The 23,268-nt window shown below is 39.2% G+C and overlaps 1 protein-coding gene across 1 annotated transcript in view; it reads right to left on the bottom strand.

Moving 5' to 3' along the window:
* The window catches only part of LOC146665753 (uncharacterized), a 118,477-nt gene that overhangs the window by 77,880 nt on the left and 17,329 nt on the right, over positions 1-23,268 (bottom strand). Inside the window, exons 2-4 of the mRNA XM_085413495.1 lie at positions 3,301-3,448; positions 2,863-3,021; positions 617-809 (exon numbers count right to left, since the gene is read on the bottom strand). Coding sequence (XP_085269621.1) covers positions 617-809; positions 2,863-3,021; positions 3,301-3,448 — 500 coding nt within the window. The remainder of the gene's footprint in view (positions 1-616; positions 810-2,862; positions 3,022-3,300; positions 3,449-23,268) is intronic.

Genomic DNA, 23,268 nt, shown 5'->3' with positions numbered 1-23,268 from the left:
GATGAACAGATCTCCTGAAGATTTGGTTTGGATATCTATCAAGCGAGCTTCCCGTCAATGACTAATACCACTGATTAATCACCAGAACAAGTCCACATGTTTCTGGATCAATTGCATACATCCACATGCTGAATCCATCCATTTTAGTCTGTTTTGGATGCATGAAACACAATAAAATAAATGCAAAAACAAAACATGAACAGTACATGCTTTAGTCAATATACAAGCATGTCTATAGAAAGTTTCTCTGTTTCCAAGCATCTTTGGGTCTGTGATGAAAAGATACATGGGTGGAATGTGTGCTCCTTTCTTTGCTGTTTACTTGTAGAAGGATGAACAGGAATGCATGACTTTTCAAAGTAAAAGAAAATCAACCTACATCACACATGGCCATCTATTTGGAAATAGTTGCTTTAATCTGTTCGTTGCATAGCAAAGTTGTTATTCATATGAAGTGCAACAAGAAACAAATAATAAAACAAATAAATAAAATGCTTTAAATCTAAACAGGACCAATCATACCGGATATTGTCAGGGTCTATGTACAATAAACAGAGGTGTCAGGGCTGGAGCCCCTTCTTTTTTTCATCAGTCAAAAGGTTGCAGAGCCACTTACTTCAAACGGAGTTTCAAAGCTCTCAATAATTCCTCCAACCATGAGCAGACCGTCGGTGCTGATCCCCATGCCGTAGTAAACCCAGTCCACACTCTCCAGCAGAGAGCAGTCCACATAGAGTGCGAGCCGCTTGGCAGCCACACTGATGGCCACATGGTGCCACTTTCCATCAGACAAACCACTAACCGGGAACCTGACAGACAGAGACATGCAGATCATTGGCTTTGTGTCTTAAAGTTCTTGTACGAATGTGACAAAGCAGTTGAGTTCAAAAAATGCTTTGGGCACTGTAATCATAGTAAGATAACTTTGTGTTGACATCTGGGTGCCGTCTAAATCTCAAGGACTCAAAATAAATAAATAAATAAATCTCAAGGACTCCACACATTCTGCATTCTTTCATAAGGCTCAGCCAAACAAACAAACAGAATGAGCTCTTGTTCTCTGAGAAGGTTTAATCATGTCTTTCAGTGTGGGCATGTGTGTAAGTCCTGTGACAGCACATAAAAAATCAATTACAATACCCAAATTAAATTTGGCTGATCTCCTCTTTAAGGTCAGCTCCTTGTATACTTAGTCTAGTTCCAGCTAGTACTTCATGAAAGTCAGATCCAACCACTTGTATGTCCACTCTGTGATTTAACCAAAGACCTCAAACATTCACAGAATCAAACAGGTCAATTTGATCTCTGGATCTAGCCAAACTCTAATAGTAGAAACCTGATAGACATGCAGCTTTCTGTTAAAAAAGCTGAAATAAAATCATTCATGTGCAAACAGTACAAGATAACTACAGTATCTGTGTATGTCTATCTTTTGGCCCATTTCTGTATGCTGTCTTACACTGATGTATTGCTTCAAGCTTTGTGGTTCTTTTAGAGGAGAAACCTGCCAAGAGTTACCTAATAAATCATTTCTCCAAAGAGACAGCCAAAAGCAGTTATCTTCAAATAGAAACACAGGCTGCAAACAAATATACCTCCACAGAGTTCTCCTTTGTCTAACCAACAAATTTGCATACAATTCTGCTACGAAGCAGGAACGGGCATGAGCTGTTCTCTAATACCTCAACATCTGGAGTTTGTCAGTGATGGGTACAGAAACCATGCACTCACTTGACGGTATCTTGCTGGCGGACTTTTAGCAATTTTACTTAATCACTTCTGAATAATTCCTTTTATCTGCCAAAGAGGTTTCACAGGACTTGACACAAAAATAATTTATACTCAGTTTTAGGGCTGCACAATAAATCATTGCACCATCGAAGATGCGATGTGCAAAACAGTCACGTCACAGGACGTGCAATGTCAAGTACAGCAAATTAGCTTGAACATATCAGACTACAGTTTGATTTTTTTCTCTTGGTGTGTGATACTAAAGGAAAACCTGCATGGTTCTTTCGCCATGACTCATCCAAAACAGGAGACTGTATGACTGTATCACGCCAACTACAGAGTTTTTGGATTGACATGAACTTTACTTATATAACAGTTTATTTAGTGAGTGAAACGCATGGCATGTGTGTACAGAGCAATGCACGTGGAAGAGAGAAAAAACAGAAAAGGGAGATTTGGCTGCCAAAAAGAATGGACTGAAAAGGTGAGCCAATTTATTTATCTAATCAGAGACAGGGCTGGACTTGATCAGATAGAGAGAAAAGTGGCTTGTTGTGCTGGTATCTTTTAGTGCCAGCAATCTCAGTTCCCTTCCTATTTGCCAGTCTGCCCCTTTCCCACCGACAAACTGCAATCCAGGGCAGGTGAGTCACTGCAGCCCTATCAGTCCTTGATTAGAGAGGAGGCCAGAGAAAGGCTATTGATTACAGGTCTCCAATGAACCTGCACCTTTCAGTAGTGGTCTGTGCACTATTCTCCTCGCAGTGCCAAAGCACCTCAGATGTAATTCTGAGGACGTGAGCCATAATGGCAGACCCTCCGCTGCAAGCACAGAAAGGCTTCTTCTTCAGTGATTGCACTGCAGAAACCAATTTTGTAGTAATAAAATTCAACAAATGATTGTTGACACTCATTCCATAAGAATTAAAAGACACTTTTGGGTTGTTTTTTTTCTTCTTTTATTTTGAATTTCTATGCCCATTATGAATGGGTGCATTTATTCCAGATGGTGCCATTTAGAAACCACTAATGAAAATTATTTGATTTTATATTGCCGATATTGTACAGCCCTACTCACTTTCCAAATAATCTGGGTGGAGAAAAAAAAAAAAAATCAAGAAGTGGACTCACTCATAGTGTCTCTGCTGCGTTCCTATGAAGATGATGGCATGAGCACTGATCCGCAGCTGCAGCATGACATGATTGTCGGCGCTGAGCATAGTGAAGACACTTCGTTCTTCCCTCTGAGGACTTCGCAACTGTACCAGCAAACTGAACTTATCTTCAAACCTAAACACAAACACATCACTTAGCCATATAATTGGTACTCAAAGGATAAATAATACAGCTAAGTCCTCTTTAATAAGTTGCATGTGTGGGCACAAACTGTACTATAAACACCAGTGGATAGAAACATGTTGCTAATTATAATGTCACACAATAAAAATAAACAGAAAACTCACAGGAGGACTGGAAAAAAAGACCATTATGAATTTTTTTTCCCTAACTTTACCTTCAACAAGAGCAAGACAGAGCAGGAAAAAGTGAGAGACGAAGAAGACATTTTACCCATCGATGAAGATCTGTCTCAGAGGGAGGGCCAAGGTGGAGTACTGTCCCACCTGCAGGACCAGACACTTGCTCTCACCCACAGTCATGGAGGCATTACTGCTGTTTGTGATATGAAAAGAAAGCTCCTGCAGGATGTTCACTTCATCTGTTGGGAGAAAATAAAGAAAACGATCATAACCTAAAGTAATGATTCTCTAGGTGTTTTAATAATGCACCTCATTGGCAGGGAGGCAACTGTTTCATACCCGCTTCATTTTGATTTCTGTTGTTACTGATAAGAAGGCCCAAGTTTCAAGGTGTACTGCTGTATTTAACCAGAAATTCTGCCTGTACCACATCAGTCAAAACAAAACTGCAGTAATTTAGTTTTGTTGATGTGGCTCTGTTCTCACGCCTCCCCAAAAGCAGCAAAAGAATCGCCTCACAACAGAGCAGGCATCAGTGAGAACAGCGATGGCACTGAATAAGTCAGAAATAGCTTGAATAACATGAAATGTTGGAACTAGAGCACTTGAGGGGAGGTGGGTTGTAAAACAGCTTGCAGAGGCAGCCGTAACTGTTGGAAGCTAACACATGTTATAGCCCACCCTAAAGGAAACTCGGCTGTGCATTCCTGCAGAATATAACACGTGACTTACTGAATTTACTTTTTAAAGCCAATCAACTATATTTCAAGTATTTTAACAATTACAAGTCTTGAATTGATTCCTTATATTTTGCTACTGAAATGGGAAAAAGGTGTAACAATTTCTTCAAACCTCTGCAACTGTATATGGAAGTTTGGTATATTAGGCAAAAACAGAGTCTTTATAATTCTAAAGAGTCAATATTTAGTATGACCACTTTAACACAGCCTATTCTCTTAGTACCGAGTAGTAGTCTTCACAAATAGTTCTCCAGGCTTCTTAAAGGTCATTCAAAGCTCTTCTTTGGACGTTGGCTGCCTTGTGTTCTGTTCTCTGTCAATATAATCCTACACTGCTACAGTAATGTTGATGTCCGTGCTCTAGGGAGACCAATCAATGACTGACAGTCTCACGTGGTGAGATAGATGCTGAAAACTGAAGTTGTTGACAATCAGACACTTTCCAGATAGATTTTGATCCAACATGGAATACTGGGTGCATTTCTTTGAATTCATAATTTCATACATTTTGATTTGGATCTCCAAAACTACTGGTGGAAATGCAGCCCCAAACCACAACTCATCACTCTATCAAACCTTTTGCCACATGATTTTCAGTCCAGATCTTGCATAATTTGGCATACCGCAGCCTCTTCTCCCTTTTCTTGAGTAGATGGATGGCTGTCAAGAAGCCATCCATCCACAGTGACCATTTCTGATGAAGCTACAGATCTTTGGGAATCACCTTGTTGGTGCAAAAAAAAAAAAAAAAAACCCAACATTTTTTGCCTGTTAAATTATATTGTCTTTGACATTTTTCAACTAATTACTACTGCTCAGTTCAACTTTAAAAAATATACAAGAAAGTCTGGCTACGTGGAAGCAAAACATTAAGAAATGAGGGTTTTTGCACAGTACTGTACTTTATCTATCTATGCCTAATCAACAAGGTGTGCTGCAGTAACTTCCTATTGTTTTCATCACACTAACGTGCACCTGTACCTGTAAACAAAAACATTTTTTACCTTCCTTAATAAGCCCATCTATACAAAACCAGGCCCATAACAAAATCCTCTTTTCAGCGTAATGTGGAAGAATTTGGCCTGCACAGGGCATTGAGCTCAACCCCATCCAACATCCGTGAGATGAAGGCTCAAGTGTCCACATACTTTTGGTCATGTAATATAAGCGTTTCAAGATTAATGCATCCAGGCGGCGACCATGTGTGTTGTAGGCGCACCAAATCATTCAGTCTGCTAGAACTTAAGAGAAACCTTAGCATGCTGTGAACACAGCACTCACTGTTGGCATTACTAAAAAGCGGAAACCACTTGCGGTGCTGTTGCCTTTTAACGCTGCAGAGGGCTGTTACATATTTTAACCTGTTTTTTTGTTTTTTTTCTCTCTTTCTCTTTCTGCTGCCTTACAGTACTAAACAGTGTTTTACCCCTCCCCCATTGGCTTATTTTCTGTCATTAGATAGACATTACCACATGTGAGCAGGTAAAGTGCCATTCGTCACGACTTGCCCACAGGTGGGCTCGTTCATTACTCTGTACTTGAAGAACTCCTTTCAGAGGATTATGAACGCAGCTTTTCATCACATTTGGAGAAACTGAGTCACCGTTCTTAAGAAGACTGGCATTGTTGTATGGTGGTCACACACTCACCTGGGAGCTCACTGAGATCCCTCTAAACCAAAATGCCAATGTCATTACATAAGGTGCAGGCCTAAGATTAATTATGCTAACAGAGTAGGAGTATTTGAGCATGATGTGAGAGATAAAAACCTAACTAAAGATCACTGTCTGAATGATTTACATGAGCACACAACAGCAAGGGTGATTTAGACTTTTTTTTTGAAGATACATAATTATTCCAGCAGAATAAACGGATTTTTTAAAAAATAGTTTATTTTTTAATTGATAAATCTGTGTCTGTCAGCCCCATCGTAGACCCACAGGCTCTGTCCTGCTGGCAGCAGAGCTGCACAAATCACCGCTCGACGAGTGCAGCATGATCACACTCTTCTGCTCGGAGGAAATACATTTCTGACAGACCCAGTGTCACATCAGCAATTTCAACATAAAATCACTTAGAAGTAAAGAAGGCAGAAAGAACTAAAACAGGCAGATGATAAAAGAATCAGAAATTAAAGTAACAAGAGGTAAAGCGCATAAAAGCAGCTGGTGCAAGCATTTTACTTAAATAACCAAGTGAACAGATACACTCATTGACCCCTTTGTTTCTAATGAGCCAGTTCCTTGGAAGTTACTTGGAAAACAAAGTCAAGACGACCTGCTGAAAGTTCAAAGTGAGCATCAGAATGGGGAAAAAAGGTGATGTAAGTGACTTTGAATGTGGCCTGGTTGCTGGTGCCAGATGGGCTGGTCTGAGTACTTCAGAAACTGCTGATCTCCTGTGATTTTCCCACCATTTCTGAGGTTTACAAATAATGGTCTAAAAAGGAAAAATTATCCAGTGAGTGGCAGTTCTCCGAGTGAAAATGCTTTGTTAACACTAGATTTACTAAACCTGCGCAAATCCCCTGAACCTAAAACCTCCGAGAATTACTGACTTTTTTATTTTCTGGTGCAAGTCCCAAGGTGTTATTCACCCCTGCTGAGGTTTTCGCAGGTCGTCAGCTCGATTCTCCTCCTGCTTTTGTTATGAAAACCACCCATTATCTTTGAGGCCTGGCACATTTGCATTTGTTGACTCATTTGTTGACTAGCTCAGATCCAAGGCAGGAGAAAAATCTGTGTTACAACCCTCAAAAATGCCTGCCGTATCTGTACAAAATATCCCACACATTGACTGACCTGCAAATATGAAAGACGCATTTACAATATATGGAAATACAAGTCTGTTTAATTTATAAAAAAATTGTGTGAAAACAGAATGAAACGTTGCTAATACAATGACATGAGTGACATGTGTGATCTCTCCAGCTTTGCATGTTCTCTCCTCTGCCTGTTCATGTAAAAATAGCAAAAATTAATTAAATAAATAAATTCTGTCCCTCAGTTCAGTTCTTTTGCAACACGGCAAAAGACAGCACTGTGTGGGTAGAGGGGGACATTGGAATGCCCAGTGCAGTAGTCGCTCGTGCTTCACTGCGCAAGCTGGACCCACAGAGGTCTGCTAAGGTTTGTCATTGCCATAGTACATATCCATCCATCCATCCATTCGCTTCCGCTTATCCTTTTCAGGGTCACGGGGGGGCGTTGGAGCCTATCCCAGCTGTCATAGGGCGAAAGGCGGGGTACACCCTGGACAGGTCGCCAGTCTGTCGCAGGGCCAACACACAGGGACAGACAACCATTCACACTCACATTCACACCTAGTGGCAATTTGGATTATCCAATTAACCTATCCCCACAAGCTGCATGTCTTTGCATGTCCTTACTTGGGAAAGGACCCTAGTCGTCAGAAGGGAGAGAGGCTGGCAGAGAACGTGGTCATGAAACTGATGGAGTCGTTTTTGGATGATGGGAGAAATGTCACAACGGACAATTTATTTCACTGTCAATGTCACAGGCTGTTGCAACGCAAAACAACATTGCTGGGCACGGTGAATAAAGTCCGGCGTGAAGTTACTCAATTTGCAAAAGACACTGCACAGCGAGAGGCACTCTCCATTTCAATGCTTAGAAGTGGCAGTGTCTCCTTGACAATTTATGCACCTAAAAAAAAACAAGACTGTGTGTGTTCTCAGTTCCATGCACCAAGACGTGACGATCGGTGATGGCAGAAAGAGGAAACCCAACACGGACAGACTATAACCACATGAAGGTATGTGAATGTGTGTATAATTTTACACCAGTGCTACAATGTTTTCTGATGGGTGCTATACAGGCCTATAGAAAAAAACCATATACTCATGACGCTCTCTCTCTGCTTTTACAGTGTGGTGTAGACGTGTTGGACCAAATGGCGCAGATGTACTCCGTAAGAGCAGCAACACGCAGGTGGCCAGTAGCGGTTTTCTACAATATGCTGGACCTGGCGGCAGTGAATGCCTACATTTTGTACAAGGCATGTTTCTGAGTCTTATAGCCAAGGAACTTCGTTGCCGATTCATGCAGCACAAGGTAATATTAGCACAGAGGCAGGCTGCTGAAGCTGCTGTGGCTGCTGCTGTGCCAGGGACTGTAAAGACAACGCAGTGCCAGGTGCAAGAGCGCTGCAACAGAAATCGCAGCAGGTTTACCTGTGCAACATGTCAGAAATTCACCTGTGCCAAATGCAGGGATGATGGACACTGGATCTGCAAACGCTGTAAAGTTTGAAACACTTTGAAATAAAACATACGTGTGTACCCATATATTGTGAAAGTGTGTATTTTGTATCGATACGGCAGGAATTTCTGAAGGTTGTAACACAGAGGTTTGGCCTGCCTTGGATCTGAGTACACAAATGTTACACGCGCGCGCACACACACACACACACACACACACACACACACAGAGCAAATCTGCATTTATTAGTCCCACAAGTGGAAAATCTGCATTGTCATTGCAGAAAAGTGGACAGTGCAAGACAAAAGCAGCAAAAATAAAAACTGTACCAAGAGTACAGTATAAAAAGTGGACTATACAAACAATCTGGAGACATAATTATGGACACGTGCATATTGTGTATATGCACAACATTGTGTATATATCTTTATGGACAGGAATGCAATGTGGTGACAAAGATTGACATTAACTAATATTGCATATGAGTAATATTGCACATAGAATCTACCAAGGTGTATTGTAGGCTGCAGGTACTTTGAGTCTGACAACGATTGGAAGGAAAGACCTTCTGGATCTCTCCTGGTTGGCAGTTGGGGAAGGGTGTGTTTGCACAACAAAAGCAGGAGAGAAAGCAGCAGAAAATCTCAGCGGGGTGCTAGGAGGTGTTAGGTTCAGGGAATTTACGCAAACTTGCGTAGGGTTAGTAAATCTAGTAGTAGGGACTTGCACCAAGGAAAAAAAGGGTCAGTAATTCTACAGAGGTCAGAGGACAATGGCCAGACTGCTTTGAGTTGAATGAATCCTTAGGCTGAACACCCACCTAAGGACTCAGCCTAAGGACCAAACAGTGAGTTTCAATGAAATGCTTTGTAATAACGAAAACTTTAAAAAGACAGGGAGTGAGCAAATGAACAGTAGTAGTGGAGTGATATAAGACCACCTGTTTGACCTTTTAAGTGTCCAACAGCTACTCTAGGCATAAATCTGCAAGTCATGCAGGGTTGCTTAGACTGGAAAACAGTAAGTAACAAAAGTCAGTGCAGGATGAGATGAATGTATGCTGACCTAAATCCAACACTCATTATGTTTCAGTCCATCTGATGTTATCAGGTTGCACCTCAGAATGTTCAAGAACTCAGCGATGCAGTGATCCTGATCTGGGAGGAGAAACCGCAGGACACCATTCATTGTCTCATTATGGGCATGCCCCAACTTCAGGCATGTATACAAGCATGTGGGGACTGCACAAAGGCATGAGCAACACTTTGAGTTGCTGCAGTGAAACTTCCGCAAAATGGACCAGCCTGCTGCCTCATTTCTCCACTTTGATTTTTGGGTGTCTTTGAATTCAGCCCTTTCCAGGTTGAGAATTTTCATTTCTATCAAACAATGTGGAATCCTTTCATTCCTTACACATTACCCAGTCTATATCAATATAGATATCGCACATGATCTTTTTCCTTTTGAGAACTGGTGTGTCCTTTTCTTTTGAGCAGTGTATTCCATCTACCTTTAAAAATAACAATACTATAACCCAGATGGCGCAGTCAAGATTGTGGCATCGATGATGTTACAATGTCATTCTTCCATAATAATGTAATCACGTGTATCTTAAACATGTCACAGGAGATCAGCAGTTTGTGGTTAATTATTAGGAAAACCAGGCATTTACCAGGGTTTGTTTTGATTCAAAATTACATAATCTTGAAACAATTTAAAATTTGCACCGAAGCACAATAATAATATTAACATCAGTCACACAAACCACAAAGTCTTCTGTCACAGATTGACCTATGAGAAACTGCTGAAGCTACAGTATCTAAATAAGCAATAATTTATAGCCCCAGGAATTAGAAAAATTTTCCCACACAGTTGCTGATCTAATGTGCTGATGGTCTTTATTAAGCCCCAGTTGTGTGTGAGCATTCAAGAAAAAAACGTTTTGTGTGCCAACAAAGTGCCCTTAAGGAAAACCTTCCCCCAGCGCCGTAATGAAAGGATTAAGCCATTACGACAGGGCGGGGGTGAAGAGGAGGGAGGGAGGGAGAGAACTGCTGCCAATCATGTCTGTTCTGTTTCCTGCAAAAGTAAAACAGATGTTTGACGCCTTCAAATGTGTGAACACTAAGGACTCTTAGGGTTAGTCCAGTCTTTGGGAAACTGCTATTTACCCTATGTAGCCACAGACTAAGATTTTCTATATGATTCAATATTTCAGTGGCCAGTTACTGGGCCGATGTTTTGAATTAAAATTAAAATTCAGTGACTCGCCCAAGATGTTGTCATTCAGTTTGACCAATTAGGGCTCATCCAATTATTCATCTTAAAGTTGTGTGGAGTTCAGCTCGGTCCTAAATTAAGATATTCATCTTTGCTGCTTGTGCTTTTAAGTTATTACTCATCAAAATTCTCCGATACCTTTCTTTTCCAGTTTCCCTTTTAAGATTTTACACCCAGCTCCATGCATGCACCAGGCAAGAACATTGCTAGTGTCTTGAGGGGTTAACACACAGATGACAAACACCTCAGAAAGACCAGAAATACTTCTTTTGCTTTATGTCCTCCGACTGAAGCTCAGTACTGGCAGGTGAAAAGAAGCAGGTGTGCCCTGGAGCCAAAAAAGGACAATTGAAGAGTCTGTTGGGTGGTCAAACAACACCCCCTCTGTGAAGCCAGGCTTCTCAACTGCCATCAAGTGTGGCCATTCAGAGCAGGTATAAATACCTCTGCTTTTCAAAAATTCTACAAAGGGGCTGGTTATGAGCCTTTCCCCATGTCTCACCTTTAGCTATGAAAACAACAACAGCGCAGAGTGAAGACAAGAGTAACCAAAGAACCTGAAGTTGGAATTTATTTTCGCCTAACATGTTTTGTGCATATCTTAAAGCTGAATTGGGATTCCCATGCTGTAATTTTAAATATTTTGTTACTATATAACACCAGATAACTTTGTCTTCTTATGCATCCCAACAGTAAAACACATGACAGCCATCCTGTTGTATTCTGATCTAGAAAAGACCAGTCAATGTGTTGGACTAAACTGGCATATAACCAGTTTTTTATTTTTTTTTTATTTTTAAATTTTCAAGAACAGTGCAACAAATACAAACAAACAAACAAAACAAAACAAAAAAGAAAAGGAAAGAAAAAAAAACATACATGGGGAGAGTACTGAAGAGGAAGGAAAAAGCATAAGATATTTCACTACATATCGTACTGTGTATGACTGTGTACGTGACAAATAAAATTTGAATTTGATTTAGATATATATTATATATAAGAGTAAATCAAGGGTTACAGTTTTTCGGCAACGTTGGGGTGCCCGACTCCTCCAAAGATCAAAGATCCTTGTTTGCCACTTTGCTAGCCTAATTATTTATTGTTATAGTAATTTTTATTATTATTCTTGTTACTATTATTATTAGCAATTTATCTATTATTATTTAATATATATGCTTTTACGTATATAGTTACCGGTAAGTTAATATGGGTCAGCTGCACCAGCGCCACTGGGACAACAGGGCCCCCGGAAACCCATGTATCAATCATACTTCCAAAACCTTACAAAAAGTCAGATCTTGTTGGTTTAACATATTCAGTCCATTTTGACCACTGTTCATAGAACTTGGATGACAGTTTTTCCATGTTGTAGATTTCATTGATTATATTGATCCAGTCCTCCTGTGATGGTGGTTCGACCTTTAACCATTTCCTTGTAATTGCCTTTTTGCTAGCAATCAAAACAATTGCCAACAATCTTATACCAGACTTCTCCCAATTTTGCATATTTACATCCCCCAAATATATACACTGAAATGAACAGGGGATTTTAACTCCAAAAACGTTATTTATATGATTACAAATATAGGACCAAAATGACCTTAGTACATTACATTCCCAGAAGATATGATAATGATTGGCCCCAGAGGTTCCACAAAGCCTCCAACATGAATCACCGCTTCCCTGGTGCCTTTTTTGAATTGGTGTAATAAAGTATCTCATTAGCTTTCTCCATCCAAACTCTCACCATGTATTGGAGATTGTTGTGGTCCACTGCAGTTGACACATTTTTGCCCAGTTTTCACTATGAATAAGTACACTGCCTTCCGTCTCCCAGCTTCTCTTACTGTATTCTGAGTTGATCACTTTGGCATGCTGGATTGACTTATATAGTTTGGATATCATGCGACTCAGATAATGGGATTTTAATAGTGTGGAAAAAGATTCCACAAAACCCAATTCACTGTTTTCCATTATAATTTTAATGTTTTGATCAAAGTAATGCCTGACTTGTAGATACCTATAAAAATTATCTTGACCCAATCTATATTTTTGTTTTAATGTCTTGAAACTCAAAAATGTCCCCTCATGGGCCAAAGAGTAATTTGTAGTTAAACCTTTTGAGACCCACATCCTAAACCTATTATCGTGAATATTGGACAGAAAATCAGAGTCATAAGCAATCCATCTCAGTTTCCTAGCTGCTTTCTCCAGCCCACTTGTTTGAATAACTCCATCCCAACATTTTAGGAGAGAATCGTACATAAAACCACCCAAGATTTTATTTTATTTCTACGCTTTGTCTTATGTATTGACTTAAAGGTTCAACAAATAGAGAAAACAGAAGTGCAGAGGTCCCACATCCGTGACGGGTTCCTCGTTCTAGTCTGATAGATTTTGTCAAGTCTCCACTGATTTTAATCCAAGCAGTTGGTCTAGTGTATAGTGCAGCGACTGTGTCAATTATACCGGAATGGAAGCCAAATCTGGCTTTTTATGCATCCAAACTTATCATAAGTGTTTCCAGATTACTTTTTCTTTTACATATTTCATAATCAATAAAGTTTTCCTAATATTGTCCTGAGTTTGTCTTTGTCTAATAAAACCAGTTTGGTCTTTATGGATGGTAAAAAGTTTTTAACCAATATTAAGTACACTTACTGGTATTATGTAATTCCCACATTCTAATTTGTCTTTATTCTCTTTAGGAATTATAGAAATTATAGCCTCATTCCATGAAGGTGGTCTAGTTTTTTTTTCCAACACCCAGTTGAATGTTTTTACCAATGTTGAGACTAGTTGTTCTTTCATAATTTTGTACCATTGTCAATTAAATCCATCTGACCCAGGGACCTTACCATTTTTTAGTCTTTTAATGGCCTGTTCAACTTCTTCTTTAGTTATGTATGATATGAATCTCATATTTTGGTCGTTTGTAACTTGGCACAGCTCCAATTTTGCTAAAAATATTTCAATGGCTTCCTTACTGCTACATTCTTTGGGTTGGGAATACAGTTTTTGATAGTAATGTAAAGTAAAGCATTCTTTGATTTTTTTCAGGGTTAGTTTCTATCCTATTTCTTACTGGATGTTTAATTTTGTGAATTGTTCTTTCTTAACCTGTACGACAGAAGTTTTAATGTTTTAATGCCTCCTGTGTCATAATACCGTTGTTTTGTAAATAGAAGGTTCTTTTGAACCTCTTCTGTGTTTATTGCATCTATCTACTTCTGTACTTCTTTTATTTTTTATCCTGGCTGAATTACATAGTGAAACTGAGTTTTCTTTCACTAGTTTTCTAAGTTTACTTTCTAGCTCATGTAGCTTTTGCTTTCTGCGCTTCTTTAACACAGAGGAGATGGCTATGATCTTACCACGAACTACTGCTTTTATTAAGGCATCCCATAATATTACTGGTGAAACCTCACCATTATCGTTGTATTCTAAGTAAGATTGAATTTCTAATTTCAATGTGTCTTTAACTTATTCAGAATGTTTGCATTTATCCTCCAAATAGTAGATTTTGTTTCAATAGCTATGTTAAGTGTCAAGTACACAGGCTCATGATCTGAAATGGTACAAGTACCAAAGTCATATTCAACTAATCTGCATCTATCGCTTTTAAACTTCAGGAAAAGGTCAATTCAGGAGTAAACATTGTGCACGGAGGAATAGTGGGTACAGTCCCGTACAGTAAGGTTATGTTCCCTCCATATATCCACTATCCCAAGTAGGGCTTTTCGATATAACGATATATATCGGATGATGATATAAAAACGTCTATCGTTTCATTTTGCGCTACCGTTTGTTTCGTGGTGTTGCAAAATAAACTGTTTACGGCAATATTTTTTCATCATTTTGATGGTCACTGTATTGGCTATATTAATTTCCTAAAGTTCTCTCTCTCTCTTATATTTAATATAACCACATGGACAAGTGCCTGTTTTTATGCATTGCCTTTAGCAACAACAACGGTAACACCATCGCGTGTCCGCTTGTTTATTTTCCACATAAACCTTTCACAATAAAGCTCAAGATCCTGTTGAGACTTGAATCACGAATCACGTGAAAGAGGATGCAGTTTTTACCGATGAGAAGCAAAAAAGGAGCCGCCAGGTGCTAAAAAATAAACCTTAGACTCAAACGTTAGAACAGGCTTTTCCCTGCAGCACGTCGTGTAATAAATACTCACAAAGAAAACGGCAGCCGTTACAACTTATGTCTAAAAATGTGTAGTTTCATGCATCGGTAAAACACTCGACTCCAGATACACGATGCCCAGCTGGAAACACCTCAGCTGCCCGAGATTCACAGAATTTACAGAAAATGTTAAGTTTTTGTGATTTATATCGTTATCGGACGATAGATGTTTTATATCAGGATATGAGATTTTGGTCATATCGCACAGCCCTAGCTCTTTCATGTAATTATTAACCTTTTTACTAATACTTTTACTTATACTTTTAGTATTAGTAAAAAGGTTAATACCTTTTACTTATTAGTAAGTAAAGGTCTTTGTCCTCCCATTGGAACTATCCATTTTAGGATGCAGGCTTATGTTAAAATCGCCCCTGCATATTGGAATTCCTTAACTTTGAGTTGTAAATAGCTCAAGCACCTGTTTATAAAATGCCCAGTCACTACCTGGAGGCATATATACACTTAGCAGACTCACTAAGACTCCATCTATTTTACCCTTAACCATAATGTATCTTCCCTCCTTATCTTTATGCTCAGAAATAAAATCAAAATTACTTTATTGGAAATCAAAATTGCTACCCCTGTACGTCTCCCAGAGCTATGTGAGGAAAAATATATCTTGGAGTATCCCATTCTGTTTAATTTTGTATGTTCACTATCAGTGAGATGAGATTCCTGTATATATGCTATCTGAACCTTATTCCTTTTTAATTGCGATAACATTTTTGATCTTTTAATTGGATTTAGTATGCCATTTATATTTAAAGAGACAAACTTTATAGGTCTACTAGACATCTGACTGTATTACAACCTCATTGGCATGCAACCAACTTAAACTATTTTTGCTGGTATAGCACCAAATCACAACAGTCACGCCAAGGTGCTTTATTTTGTAAAGTAAAGACCCATCAATAATAGAGAGAAAACCCCAACAATCAAATGACCCCCTTTGAGCATAATAAAACTACTTAGACAGAAAAGTCCACAACTACATTTGGCACAGATGTTAACCAATTAGCAATTGATGGAAGTGAGAAACGAAGCAAACCAGTCTATCATTAAAAAAACTGCAGTACTCCTGATGTCCACTTGAGGCTAACGCCAAAAGCACACACAGCCTGAACACACACAATGTTTTGTCTCTATGAATAGTTTCCCTCTTCGTAACAACTGTGTGAGAGGTTAATTTTTCACGACTCATCTTTCATAATCTGGTTAAAGCTTAAAGTTATGGGTGTGGCTGTTTTACTAGTCAGTCACCTGTGGGTGAAATTCTAGTACGTTATTAGTCTGTTACTTAGCACTAATTAGCAGGTGTCTGTGTGTTAACTTTAGCTGAAAACGTACTCCTCTGGTCCAAATGTGGCACTGTTACTTTTTAAAAACTAGTTCATTATGTTACTTGTAGCATGCCTTTTGCCCTGCTCCTTAACACCTCATGAAATCCACTGTGACATAATTACCAGTTAGCAAGATAAACCTGAAGCTACAGTCCCACACACTGGCACAAATCTCTATCCTAACTCTATCCTAGCACACAAGCTCTTTCTTGTAGTGTGTAATTATTAACACACTGCTGACAGAAAAACTAAAGTGTCAAGGCGATGATATGAAGGCTACAATTCTCCTAACATTGATTTTGTTACCTGCTGATGCTCAGGCTCTGGCTGCTATGCTTGGGACGACATACACGCTGCTCTGGGTTCTTCACTAGCTTTACATTCTGTGCTGATCAGTGTTGGTCAAGTTACTTGAAAAAAGTAATCAGTAACTAATTAATGATTACTTCCCCAAAAAAGTAATCCCGTTACCTTACTGATTACTTATTTTCAAAAGTAATTACTTAGTTACTTTTTAAAAACATGATTTACAACCTGAATAGGTAATAGATCTTTCAGCCCAATACTACTTTTTCTGCATAATCCATCATATAAAACGTAATCAAATGGAAAAGTCTCTTTTTAAAACTTGTTTTATTACTTTTAATCTTTTAACTTTATGCATCAAGCAAAAATTATATGCAACATTCTCTGACTGGAAGAAATTTGTTCAACATTTAAACCTATTTTCTGCACATTCCAGCACATAATTTTTTTGTGTGTGTGTGTTTACACTCACTCTTTCAAATAAATGCAAGTGAAACACAAATAAATAAAATCAAAGACTCAGCGGTCCTGTTGCTCTATTTTCACCTGTATAGCAGGCGGAGGTTTGCCCTGCTGCAGGTGTGCCGCAGCGGTCAGTTGAAGAATCCGCAAGTTTCTCTGTGAATTTCACATTGCGTGGTAGCGCACTCGGTGCTTGCTCGGACGTTTAGGGTTTTTTTTTCGCTGTAAAAAGAAGTTTTCTTCCCACGCAGTGAGCAGCGGACGCTAATGTTTTTGTCACTTTTTACGGAATCAAACTCAAAGTAAGGTCAGTACTTCCACGCTTTAAACGCTGCACGCTCACACTCTCTGCCGCACTCGATATATTATCCATTGTTGATCTGCATACAGCTGTTGCCAAGAACGTCGCACACGCTTACGTCATTGTCATGAGACAATCTCGCAAAAAAAACAAAACAAAACATGGTTTTAGTAACGCAGTAACGCAGCGTACTTACGGGAAAGTAACAGTAATCGAATTACCTTTTTTGCAATAGTAATCCCTTACTTTACCTTACTTTAATCCTTACTTGAAAAAAGTAATCTGATTACAAGGAACACGTTACTGTAACGTGTTACTGCCCATCTCTGGTGCTGATGCTTGCAAAGAGTCGATGTTGTGTGTGAAGTAAAGCACGTTTGTTTTGTGTGCAGTTTTTGTGTTTTGTGCAATAAAGATACAAATAATTTATATCTCTGCTCTTCAGAAGTTGTAGACCCCTCCGCTGTTTTCCTTCTACCTACACACCAACTGAGATCAGCTGACTGTAGTGCACATGTAGGAATAAGAGGCACACTTGACGATCTTTTTTTATTTCTCTCCTCCCACCATCCAACTAAAGAATCTTTGTAATGGAAATAATGAAATAATTGAATTTGTAATTTGATTGCTGAATTTATTAGCGTGTTATAATGTTGCATTACAAAGTAACACTGAAATATGTTCACTTTGGAAAGAAAAAAAAAACCAGCAAGCAAAACACAAATTTTGCAGAGTTCAGAATCTGAGTGACATCACAGCAGCATTGTACAGTCTGTGTTAACCGTCAACGAAAGGAGGAATTTGGTACTAGCGCTGGCAATGTTAGCAACACTCAGTAAAACTAATCTAACATTGTTTGGTTATTAAAACATGTGATTAATCATTTCAAATGGCTCCTAAATACATACACAATATTTGCACAGGCAGTGGTTAACCTCATCCACTAGTCTGTGGTCAGTTTTGACTATTTTCTTACTTTAAGACTAGTCAGCTAGTCTATTTTTTTTTAGCCTCGCAATAATCAGCCAGGCAAATAGTTCACACAAATGTCACTATTAGAGAGCTAATTTTGTATATATTGGACTTAAAAAGGAAAAAAAATATGCTCAAGAGTCAGACCAATCCCCAACTTCAAAAGCAAATGAATTTAATATCAACAGCATCACATGATTCTCATGTAAGCAAAGGTTAAACCTTAGGAAGTAAACACAAACAACATAAGAATATACCAAACAACAACAAAAATCATATACACTGTACGTGGTTTTCTTTAAATTCCCCAGCCGTTGTAAAGTTTCTTGTCTTATTGCTAGCATGCTACGTTCTGGTCCTCTTCATAAATCTCTTCGGCTGCCTTCTAATGAGGGAAAGTGAAAGTCTGTAATAAATGAATGCCTTCATGATGAGCCACCATTGTCATAGAAAATAATATAAAAGCCTCTCGAGAGACATAAAGACAAAAAAATAAAATACACCAATAATTCTGTCTTTACATCAATAGCTACTACAACTATTTGACTTACTAAGTTTAAGGAGTGCTGACAGTAGATGTCTTGGGCAACAATGAGTTAACAACTTTATCTTCACTGATGCTGATCCAGAAATATAAGCACTTGAAGCTTCACCACAATGCAGTTTAAAATCAGAGAAAAGCTGTGCGGTGGGATGATCAGTCATCTGCCATCTTATTGGAAATTGTTTTGTGTTTATGAGGCACACATATGGTTCCCATGCATTGCTCCATGAAGCTACAAAAACGCAATCATTCAACGTGATTTCTACACACATCAGCAACCGTAACCGAGTGTTGAAAGCTCTGAGCAGTGAAAAAAGATTAGCTGAAAGTTTCAACAGATGGGGCAATTCAAAACCAGAAACATTTTACATAAGCAGAAAAAAACTTTGAACATGTTCCTTGTTTTCTGGAGTGAAAAACCTCAAATATTCCCATTCCACAGGGATGATACAACGGCGTGAACATGAGCACCAGCATGTGGAACAAGATTTTCTTTGGTTGGGACTTGTAAATTGTTAAGAGGATGGAGACAAAAAGGGTACACTCCAGAGCTCAAATTCATTATTCTAAAGTGCAGACACACCTTCGTGATTTTTTTGACTCAGACATCCATGAAGTATATAAAGAGCTTATGCAAACTATATGACAGGCCATTACTGTAACAGCTCTGGTGCATTTGCCAGCAGCAGACAATGGCACTACTCCAGAATTAAGCCGATGGACTGCACGCTTACTTTATTTGTGTAAATCTCTGGAGTTATAGCAATTATCAAGCCTGGCTGGTGCCCAGCTGTGAGTCAGTTCACTGCTGTCACAAACATGATGAGTCTGAAGGCAAAGAAAACAAAGTAACTTACTCAAAGGCCTTGAAAACAAGTGGCCATCAATTAACAGACGACTTACATTTTAGGCTTTATCTTCATCTTACTGTATCGTCTTTACTTTATAATACAGCACAACTTGAGGCGACTGCTATTGTGATTTGGTGTTATTTTAAAAAAAACAACTGTCAGTTAAATTAACCGATACAATGTGGTTGTTTGCAAAGCAATGCCTTTAAACCAAGCGGTAAATTAAAAACTTACACATTAAATACATAAGCAATAATCATAAACTGTACATAAAAGATAGAAGCACTAACATTGGCATCACCATGTGATTTTCCAGGGACTGCATTTTGAAGCCTGAACTTTAGGATTTTAGCTGTTGTTTTTTGATTTTGCATCCATAAACTGTAATGCACAGACACAGACACCCGGTATTGGTGTTAGCCTAAAAGCCTATTAAAAAGTCTATAAAGCCTATTAAAAAGCCTATTATTAAAAAAGAGAGAATTTCACTCACCAAAATTAGAGCATTTATCATGTTGTTAGATTAAAATGCACTTGCAGTGCAAACAGAGGCCCGGTTTAGTGGGGCCTAGCAGACAGCTACCGCCTACACAAGCCTGTGTCAGCACAAATCCAAAAGGCTGTTATAAAGGGATCAAAACTGATTTTGTACCAGACAGTAAACATGTAATAATCATCCCTGAAGTTGTGTATTTTAACCAGTAGTTGTTGGTAGTGTACAAAAAGCTAGGTTCGTTCAGATGTACTGACAGAAAGGCTGCTGCCGGAAAGTCTTGGTTATCACCTTTTTACTGGGATTTTCCACACACTGATCTTCCGGCATGATAGCTGAAGAAGTGAAACAGCTGTCTGCGTGGCTTTCTCCTGGCATGTTGGGGCACACAGGGGGTCACTGAAACATGACACAAACACCAAATGTTTCCTCGCCTGAGGCCAGAGGCGCAAACTTTCGTGTAAGCAGATCAGTGAGGCCCAGGTCCTTCAAACCCAGACGAGCACACTTCTACTGTTTACATTTTACACACAGCACCCTGTAGCAAATGCCAGGGCACAGAGGAAGAAGGGAAATGCATAAAGTGTAAAGCTGACCCGCTGTCTGTTACCTGCAAAGCAATACAGATATTCACAGAAGTGGGCCATCTAGCTGGTGAAAAACAAGAGCACTGAAAATGATGATTTTTTCCTGGATGTGTGCAAGGGCGCATGTTTGCTGTGAGACGCCAGAACAATTATAATAAGAAGACAACATGTCAAATGTGTCAAATTCCCACCCATTCTGTAGACTTTTCTGAAGCACTATTTCTTTTTCCCAGCAGAGCTATTAGTTAATGGGAAATGATTAATGACGCGATAATCACACAGACATTTTAAGACATCACCTCCTCGGTCTACATCAGACCCTTTTCGCCTCTGCCTCCTAGTCTGGCCCACTTCCAGCTGCTGTAATCAGGGGAAGTGGAGCCAGCTGCCGTGCTGTCCTGCGGTGGGATCACATTACCCTAATAGGCTGAGACAGACCAACAGATAGCTCAATTACTGCACTGCTACAATTACTGGCCTTTGCTCTGGTAGAGGGGGCATATCAAACAGGCAGAAGATTAAAGACTTCCACCTCCTCTGGCAGAAAACAAGGCCTGGGGAATCACTGGGCCAGAAAGTAGGAAATGAGAAATGGAAAGTTGGAGTGAATACAGGAAACATAAGAAACGATTGAGATGTTCCTAAACATCTCAATCATTCCCTCATCAGAAAAGCCATGAGTGATGAGCACACCTATGACCACGCTGACCCGTAGCTGTACTGCAGATTGTCAAATGCTCACAGATGCAGCATTCATAATGGAAATACCTCCTGCTAGTACAGCAAGGGACCACTAACTTCATGAAGACTGTCTATCATGGAGTAAGAGATCCAATGTTGGGATATTATTTCAAGAGCTGTCCTTTACAGGGGATAAACCAAGCTTACGTAAAACCTGGGTTTGTGTGAAGATGGGCTTGTTAAGTGGGATTACAGCCCAGTGGAGGTCACAGAGGGATTTAAGTGGACTGAATGCATCTAACAGACATGTTTTTGGCCTGTGTGTAATACGGCTCAGGGAACACAGTTGATATCAGCTCTTGTCTTGAAATCCTACAATATCGGGAAAAGCAGGAAAGACATGCAATACTGAATGGAGGTTGGGGGTTTGTTAGCCTCCCCTGGCAGTATATTTAGGAGTTATTATGTTAAAAAGGGACAACCAGGCAGACTGGAGTGTTAGAAGCTATTTTTTAAAAAGCCTGTACACTATAATAAAGTCATTATAATCTCAACACTTGGAAACCGTACATATAATTATGCCTGCCTTTACACCACACTGCTCCAAGGGATAACATTCATACTGTTTGTTTGCTTTCAGGCTAAATACTTCATAATGTCACTTATCAGATGTAAGCCGCAGGATGCGATCTTTCTCTTGCTTTACTTAAAGTGGTTATCCACAGCAACTAATCACTAAGCACTGAAGGCTTGAAGAGAGACACGAAAACTTCCTGTGCTGTTTTTCCTCTGACTCAACCGCTTCCGTCATCCCAAATCCAAAGAGAGCCTTAATAGCACTGGAGCCAGTCCTCAGTGAGGAAAATTAATCATTACAGTGGCATAAGTTAGAGGAGAGAAAGGGTCCCTTTGATATACTGACTGCTAGGTGCAGGGCAAATCTTTGTTGAGCGATGCTTCACACAATACTGATGACCTCAGAAATATTGTAACTGGAGAGTTACAGCACAGGGATTTCTTATAAAGCGACACACTACTTCACAGCAAACCAAAATATCACAAAGGCACTTTAGGTTTTCTTTGGAAGCGCTTCTGAATAAAACCGAAGAATCACCCCTTTAAAAATATAATTTAACTTTAAGCTTTAAAGTTTAAGCTGTAAGCTGTGAGCTTAAATCTGTGCTGTAGGTATGTTGTAACTTCAATCCCTTATAAAAACTCCTGTAATGCTCTAATGTGATGTGCACCTCCCCACAGATGTAACTATGCATCACACTCCCAAAGACTGTGATTTGCCCATTCGTTTAAGCTAATTACAAAGATGCAGGGGTTAATACATCCTACGTATACAAGAATACATTATTCTATGAGGAGATAAAAACCAAGACTCAGGGTGTCACAAGCCTAGATAAATGGATTTCATAAGGAAAGGCCCCCGGCATAAAATCTGTGACAAATCAAATGTAAAGACACATCTGCTCTGGCAAGCCCTTGGGAAATAAAGTAGCAGCAGATATTACCCATACCAACAAAAAATGGATGGATGAAGACATGAGGTGACAAACATTCATGTTTATGGCAGTTCCCCACAGCATGTCTCCTTGAAACAATGTTCTTTAGTTTTCCCGATAACTGAGGAAAAGTCGAGCAACACCAGTCAACACTTGCCCTGATGAGCATACCTCCGGGTCAAATTCCTCACTGGAGTGAATGGCACTAATGACATGGATACAGGCCTTCATAGTTTGAAGGCATTTCCTGCAAATCAAAACAAGCACACTGTAGATGTGAGAAATGACAAATATTTATTTTGATTCAGCTGTTTGAGATTTAACAGCAAGTCTGAAACAGACAGCACTATGTACAGACGAAAAAAGGCAACCTTTAAACATCTAAGCCAGGTTCCATGAACAGTTATCCTATTTTCACCCTTTCCTAATTGTACTGAAATGCCATTAGCTTTGTTTTCCATGTTGTTACTTCTTTTTCACTTAAAACAAAAAACTTTCTTTACAGTTTACTAACAGTTAGTTTCCTGAGTGGTACTGTTTTGTTTTACTGTTGTCTCTTCAATAGCTTTTT

Source organism: Rhamphochromis longiceps, linkage group LG7, assembly GCF_057381845.1.
Source record: "Rhamphochromis longiceps isolate RC_006_pf linkage group LG7, R_longiceps_female_GT1.1, whole genome shotgun sequence".
In the NCBI taxonomy this organism is placed as follows: Eukaryota; Metazoa; Chordata; class Actinopteri; order Cichliformes; family Cichlidae; genus Rhamphochromis; species Rhamphochromis longiceps.
The sequence above is the reverse complement of the archived record's forward strand: the minus strand, read 5'-3'. Positions and strand labels throughout refer to the sequence as shown.